Genomic DNA, 8328 nt, shown 5'->3' with positions numbered 1-8328 from the left:
AATGACGAAAAATGGCTGTCTAGCGACGTTTTGATGATTATTTTGTGTTAGGTTATTGTTTGTTTTACAAAGAAGCGTAAAAAAACAATAAGCAGATATGACAGCCGCTGTAAACAGAAAAGGAACATTTGTTCTGTCTGAGTAAGATTTATGTCTATTGTTTATGCTTACATTTCCATCTTCAATAGCACTTGGTCAATCAAATTTCAATCATAAGTTGCTAGGGAAGCCAAATTAGTAATTTTTATTGTTTGATAACCGCATGTATATGTTGACTTTATATATTTTTTTTAAACCAAATGGTCTCTTTTTCATTTGAAAAATAATGTAAACTAAGCGAAATGTTACATTAACTTTTAATATCTGCAGTATTTCCATAAAGTAAAACAGTACTAGAGGAAAATGAAAATCTTACGTGTTTTACGTGTTTTACTTTTACAAACATATATTTACATAGCAGCAACATATATGCCAAACTAACTTTTTTTGCTACCTGGTTGTAGTTGGACTGGAACTCATGCCAACAAAAGCTATTGTTATTACTCTTAAGATTTCGTACACTTAAAAATAACTTCAGTCCCAAACTGAAGATAAGATAAAATATATAAAAAATATGTGTCCGAAAATTTATGGACAAATTAAAACTGTTGCATTGACATTCAGATGTGGGTTTGCAATAAGTAAAACTTTTTTGACCAACGGGTTCAAAGATGAGTACCTATACTCTAGTATGAACCTGAAATTAGGGCACTTAAATATAAATCTGCAAACTATTAAGTCTTTGTTTGTTCATCAGCCGTAGTCTAACACCTTAAATTATTTGTATAGTAATAGGGGTGCTTTTTGTTTTGAAGCGTTTATTATTTGTCATAGTTATCTCTCAGGGGTGAATCCATTTTTTATTACCCATGTACATGGTTATTTACCCAATTACGCAATTGGTAGGGCCCTAAGGCAGTCATTTGCCAGGTTTTATGACCTTAATCCAGTCATAAATGTTATGTTATGTTGTTTTAACTAGTTATAGTTTGTTTGTCGTGCAATATACATAGTCTTAGTAGTATCACAAATGTGATAAGGCAATTTATTATAGACAATCATGTCAAGAACACAAGCGTGCTGTTTCTAAGACGTTTATTTTACAACTGGCAGATAACATGTGCTTGTGCCGGGTAGCGGTCAGTGGGCATGCGCATAGAGATAAACATGCAGACATGTGTTCGACATATATAACAATTAAAACAGGTGATGGAAGTGACACCAGATATGCGAAAAGTCAGAGAAGAAATCTGGTAAAATAGCGCTGTAAAATGTACTGAGGTAAAATTTAGAGTAATAAATTATTGAAGAAAACCCTCAGTATGTCCCAAAATTTCTAGGCACAATTTTTTTAATTTTGACCAAAATAGGGGGTGTATAATAGTTTAGAGTGTCCAAAAACTTAGAGTTATAACAGTATGCACTGATATGAAAACATGTATGACCTAGGTACTAGTGAACCATTATTTATGGTTTGCATGAAAATAGCATAAGTTCACAAATTACCAGTCATATTTCTTACACTGTAATTGCCTTCTTATGAAATAAGATTTTGTCCAGTCCAGAGCCAACAAGAGAATCTGGTATGGACAAGCAAAATGTGATGCGACTGAGGATAAACAGAATAGCTCTTGTGCAGGAGTTGCGAGTGGAACACATCCTCAACCACTTGATTGACACACAAGTCTTGTCTGAGGAAGACTTAAAGAAGATCCATGCTGGCTCCTCTCACTCAGACAAAGCCAGAATACTTGTGGATTTATTGCCAGGTATAAAATACTACATATTCGTGCTGTGTATTTTTGTCTGCTGATACAGCCATTACAGGTCACTGTGTTATAGAAACAGTGTCCACTGCACTTGGTTCAAAACCATCTTATGCAAAAAGAAAGCCATCACAATGACAATGGTCTCATCATATTGCTTTTGTCAATTAGGGAAAAGTACCTGTACCATACCCATAGGGAAAATAAGCTAGTATAACCCTGAAATCTGGAAAATTCACGTCCTGAACAGAAATCATCAGATTGAGAATTATGGATCTTTAAAATTGTTTGATATAAATTGCTCAAATCAATTCAATTTCAAATCTTCATTAACATGAATTTTAGCTTGAAATGTTTAGTTTCAATGCTTATTTTATTTGTTAACTTTCATGTAATGCTCTTTTTCGAACAATGTTAACGAAATGTTCATTCATTTTGGGAATTTCTCAGGCGGTAATTGGGAATTTTTATAGTTTGTACTCGATTGGTAAAGTACCTTTTACAGGTACTTTGTAAAGAAGGAAAAAAATCACTATGTGTGAGAAATAATAGGTATTTAATATTCACTTGCATGCCCCCGGATCGAAAGATCGGGGGTATATTGTTTTTGGCCTGTCTGTCTGTCTGTCAGTCATTGTATGTTTGTGTCCCAAAACTTTAACCAAAACTTTAACCTTCGTTAAAGTTTGGTCATAACTTTTTGAATATTGAAGATAGCAACTTGATATTTTGGCATGCATGTGTATCTCATGAAGCTGCACATTTTGAGTGGTGAAAGGTCAAGGTCATCCTTCAAGGTCAAAAGTAAAAAAATACAATCCAACGGAAGTAATAGGCTTTAAAAGGGAGATAATTTGTAAACTTGCCAAATGATATATTGAAATTTTATTTCAAGGCGGCGCAAGAGAGGGCATTGTGTTTCTGACAAACACATCTCTTGTTCATGTCAAGTTATTGTATTCTAGGTAAAGGTCAGCATATTGACTGGTACAGATCATTTCGTGAAGCCCTGCAAAACCCTGAAGCAGCCCAAGACATCAAGAAACGATATAGACTGCTGGTTGATTTCTTAGACAACACTGTCATCCACCGACCAAATTCACAGCAATCCAAATTTTCAGAACTCCCCAATCCAAGAAAGGACTCATTTAAGCTACCGAAGTATGACCCTTTGCCAAACATTAAAGCGAATGGGCAGGCTCAGAATGTACTTATTCTGGATGATGAGAGAAAACAAGATGAGAAAGAAGACAACAGTCTTAGGTAATCATGAGGAGCTATACATGAATTCTGTAAACTTGCACTGTCGATTATAACATTTGATTAACAATAAATAATAGAAAAACAAAAGTTAAAAAAACTACATTTAAATAGGTTGTGCTTAAGGTACTTTTATTCTTTCAATATCAGTTTAGAGAGGGGTTTTTTCAATCAAAAGAATAAATAAAACAGTTACATAAAATACAACTACAAATTCAAGAAAGGGAATAATTGGTGGTATAATGTTGTATGTAAAATGTTCTGAAGTGTGTTTCTTTATAGGGTGAGATGTTAGAATTAATAAATCATTATTGTTGCATATTTTTATGTCCCCCACTATAGTAGTGGGGGACATATTGTTTTTGCCCTGTCTGTTGGTCTGTTGGTTGGTTGGTTTGCGCCAACTTTAACATTTGCAATAACTTTTGCAATATTGAAGATAGCAACTTGATATTTTGCATGCATATGTATCTCATGGAGCTGCACATTTTGAGCGGTGAAAGGTCAAGGTCAAGGTCATCATTCAAGGTCAAAGGTAATATATATCGGTCAAAATCGCTCATTTAATGTACACTTTTGCAGTATTTCAATACTCAAGATAGCAACTTGATATTTGGCATGCATGTGTATCTCATGGAGCTGCACATTTTGAGTGGTGAAAGGTCAAGGTCATCCTTCAAGGTCAGATGTCAAATATATGTGGCCAAAATCACTCATTTTATGAGTACTTTGCAATATTGAAGATAGCAACTTGATATTTGGCATGCATGTGTATCTCATGGAGCTGCAGATTTTGAGTGGTGAAAGGTCAAGGTCATCCTTCAAGGTCAGAGGTCAAATATATGTGGCCCAAATCGCTTATTATGCCCCCCTTCGAAGAAGAGGGGGTATATTGCTTTGCTCATGTCGGTCTGTCGGTCGGTCGGTCTGTCTGTCGGTCGGTCCGTCCACCAGGTGGTTGTCAGACGATAACTCAAGAACGCTTAGGCCTAGGATCATGAAACTTCATAGGTACATTGATCATGACTCACAGATGACCCCTATTGATTTTGAGGTCACTAGGTCAAAGGTCAAGGTCACTGTGACCCGAAATAGTAAAATGGTTTCCGGATGATAATTCAAGAACGCTTATGCCTAGGATCATGAAACTTCATAGGTAGATTGATCATGACTAGCAGATGACCCCTATTGATTTTCAGGTCACTAGGTCAAAGGTCAAGGTCACGGTGACCCGAAATAGTAAAATGGTTTCCGGATGATAACTCAAGAACGCTTATGCCTAGGATCATGAAACTTGATAGGTACATTGATCATGACTGGCAGATGACCTTTATTGATTTTCAGGTCACTAGGTCAAAGGTCAAGGTCACAGTGACCCAAAATAGTAAAATGGTTTCCTGATGATAACTCAGGAAAGCTTATGGCTAGGATCATGAAACTTCATAGGTACATTGATCATGACTCGCAGATGACCCTTATTGATTTTCAGGTCACTAGGTCAAAGGACAAGGTCACAGTGACAAAAAACATATTTACAAAATGGCTGTCACTACAACTTAGAGCCCATATGGGGGGCATGCATGTTTTACAAACAGCCCTTGTTTTATGAATACTTTTGCAATATTGAAGATAGCAACTTGATATTTGGCATGCATGTGTATCTCATGGAGCTGAACATTTTAAGTGGTAATAGGTCAAGGTCAAGGTCATCCTTCAAGGTCAAATATATGGGTCAAAATTGCTCATGTAATGTCACTTCTGCAATATTGAAGCTAGCAATTTTATATTTGAAATGCATATGTATCTCATGGAGCTGCACATTTTGAGTGGTGAAGGGTCAAGGTCAAGGTCATCCTTCAAGGTTAAACATCATATAGGGGTCAAGGTCATCCTTCGAGGTCAAACATCATAAAGGGGGACATTGTGTTTCACAAACACATCTTGTTATATGCTGCGTGTGTTGCAGAGAGGTTAGAAATTATAATTGTTGCATATTTATGTATGCTATGTTTGTTGCTGAGAGGTTGTAAATTATTGTTGTTGTGTATGTATGCATGTTGTGTGTGTTGAAGAGAGGTTTGAAATAATTGTTGTCGTATATGAATCTCGCTATGAGAAAAAGGAACTAGATACATGTTTGTAAAGTGTTGTCCCAGATTGACCATTCCTCCTATACTGAATTTTTGTTTAGAAAAAACTTCCTTGAACAAAAAATTCCACAAAAGCGAAAAGTGTCATGTCTGATAAGCTCATGCTGACTGCAGAGGCTAATCTGGGATGACACTTTACGCACATGCATTTAGTCCCCATTTGGCACTTTACGCACATGCATTTAGTCCCCATTACACTTTACGCACATGCATTTAGTCCCCATTACACTTTACGCACATGCATTTAGTCCCCATTACACTTTACGCACATGCATTTAGTCCCCATTACACTTTACGCACATGCATTTAGTCCCCATTACACTTTACGCACATGCATTTAGTCCCCATTACACTTTACGCACATGCATTTAGTCCCCATTACACTTTACGCACATGCATTTAGTCCCCATTACACTTTATGCACATGCATTTAGTCCCCATTACACTTTACGCACATGCATTAAGTCCCCATTACACTTTACGCACATGCATTTAGTCCCCATTACACTTTACGCACATGCATTAAGTCCCCATTACACTTTACGCACATGCATTTAGTCCCCATTACACTTTACAAACATGCATTAAGTCCCCATTACACTTTACGCACATGCATTTAGTCCCCATTACACTTTACGCACATGCATTTAATCCCCATTACACTTTACGCACATGCATTTAGTCCCCATTACACTTTATGCACATGCATTTAGTCCCCATTACACTTTACGCACATGCATTTAATCCCCATTACACTTTACGCACATGCATTTAGTCCCCATTACACTTTACAAACATGCATTTAGTCCCCATTACACTTTACGCACATGCATTTAGTCCCCATTACACTTTACGCACATGCATTTAATCCCCATTACACTTTACGCACATGCATTTAGTCCCCATTACACTTTATGCACATGCATTTAGTCCCCATTACACTTTATGCACATGCATTTAATCCCCATTACACTTTACGCACATGCATTTAGTCCCCATTACACTTTACGCACATGCATTTAGTCCCCATTACACTTTATGCACATGCATTTAGTCCCCATTACACTTTACGCACATGCATTTAGTCCCCATTACACTTTACGCACATGCATTTAGTCCCCATTACACTTTACGCACATGCATTTAATCCCCATTACACTTTACGCACATGCATTTAGTCCCCATTACACTTTATGCACATGCATTTAGTCCCCATTACACTTTACGCACATGCATTAAGTCCCCATTACACTTTACGCACATGCATTTAGTCCCCATTACACTTTACGCACATGCATTAAGTCCCCATTACACTTTACGCACATGCATTTAGTCCCCATTACACTTTACGCACATGCATTTAGTCCCCATTACACTTTACGCACATGCATTTAGTCCCCATTACACTTTACGCACATGCATTTAATCCCCATTACACTTTACACACATGCATTTAGTCCCCATTACACTTTACGCACATGCATTTAGTCCCCATTACACTTTACACACATGCATTTAGTCCCCATTACACTTTACGCACATGCATTTAGTCCCCATTACACTTTACACACATGCATTTAGTCCCCATTACACTTTACACACATGCATTTAGTCCCCATTACACTTTACACACATGCATTTAGTCCCCATTACACTTTACACACATGCATTTAGTCCCCATTACACTTTACGCACATGCATTTAATCCCCATTTTCCCAGAGCGAGGAATGTATGTATATTTTGTGTGTTGCAGAGAGGTTGATGAGAAGGATGAGAAGATTTCCATGTGGAGTGGAACGTTTGAGAAGACCAATGACTCAGTGACGCTTGTCAAGGGGTACTTTCAGCAGTGGATCCCCACACCAGACAACTTTCGATCCCTGCTCACGGTATGGACTATATTGTTGTGTTAATTTTTGTGAACAGCAGTGAGATAAGCTGACTTATTTATGGTGTTAAATGTGTCTTCAGTATTTGTAAGGGTTGCTGTATAAGTAAATGTTATTAAATTGAGTCATTGTATTTCTCACTTTAGCATGATATTTGTCAAAATGTAATATGACATTATCAAATTTGAGTTTTGTTTAATCAGAAGTAGCGAAAGAGTCTTAATTAATTATGACATTATTGCACATTATACATTATTAAATTGTAAAATGTAAACAAGGCTTTTGGCTTAAATTTTCTCAGTTTTAAACAGGTGTTTTTTAGCTCATCTGCCGTGCTAAAACCTTAACATTGGCTCTAAAATCAAAGTGCTTCCACATACAACTTTGAAACTTCATATGTAGCTGCACCATACACATTTTTGGGTCACTTTGTCAAAGGTCACTGTGACCTCTAAAAAAAAATGTTGACAAGCCTTCATTTATTCAAAACTGCATCCGCAGCCGAGCATTGGCACCCGCTATGCGGTGCTCTTGTTTAAGATAATATTCTCATTCCCGAAAATTATTATTACATCAAACTAAAAAAGTATTGTTAACATCTTGCTCACAATTTTAATGAATTCTGTTTTTATTCCAACATACTGAATGTGCACTGAATGTAATATGACACTAGAGAGATCAAGCCAATAGTGTTATAACTACTTATTTAAGAAGTTTTAGAGAAATTTCGGCAAGCTGATTAGGTGATAAGTCTTGTGGTTGCATATATTGGATAATTTAATGGTGTCTGCCAGCTATTGAGCAGGCGGTTCTATGCTTAATCCCCACAATGTGAGCGCTCACAAGCATCTACACAAGAGAGAAAAATGAGAGTGTCTCAATAAGCCGTAATTTTGAAATGCAAGTAAGCTCAAATAGATACTGAAGATTCATTTATAATAATTTTAATTAGATTTTGTGGATTCATTAAATTCATGGATTTTTTTTAATAAAGTCTGATATTAGACTTTGGACTTGAATGTCAGATGGACTTTTGATTTTGTGATTGAGACGACCCACCTAAATATATGACAATTAGTGTCAGACAAATACTATTTGTATTACTGAAGGTTTAAACCTTTCCGGCTCACAAGCAATTGAAAATGGCTATATGCAAACAGCCTAAAACCAGATCAACCTGCGAGTGACTCGCAGTTTGTTCAGGTTTTATGCTGTTTGCAGCT

General features: G+C 36.6%; 1 protein-coding gene across 4 annotated transcripts in view; it reads left to right on the top strand.

The window, feature by feature from the left end:
• The first annotated feature begins 5 nt into the window (after window positions 1-5).
• The window catches only part of LOC127878043 (amyloid protein-binding protein 2-like), a 34007-nt gene continuing 25684 nt past the window's right edge, over window positions 6-8328 (top strand). For all 4 annotated transcript variants that reach the window (XM_052424444.1, XM_052424443.1, XM_052424442.1 and 1 more), the window contains exons 1-4: window positions 6-141; window positions 1600-1808; window positions 2771-3068; window positions 6970-7105. In XM_052424444.1, coding sequence (XP_052280404.1) covers window positions 98-141; window positions 1600-1808; window positions 2771-3068; window positions 6970-7105 — 687 coding nt within the window. In that variant the 5' untranslated portion in view covers window positions 6-97. The remainder of the gene's footprint in view (window positions 142-1599; window positions 1809-2770; window positions 3069-6969; window positions 7106-8328) is intronic.

This window comes from Dreissena polymorpha, chromosome 4, assembly GCF_020536995.1.
Source record: "Dreissena polymorpha isolate Duluth1 chromosome 4, UMN_Dpol_1.0, whole genome shotgun sequence".
In the NCBI taxonomy this organism is placed as follows: Eukaryota; Metazoa; Mollusca; class Bivalvia; order Myida; family Dreissenidae; genus Dreissena; species Dreissena polymorpha.
Note: the sequence above shows the minus strand (reverse complement) of the source record. Positions and strands in the feature narration are given on the sequence as shown.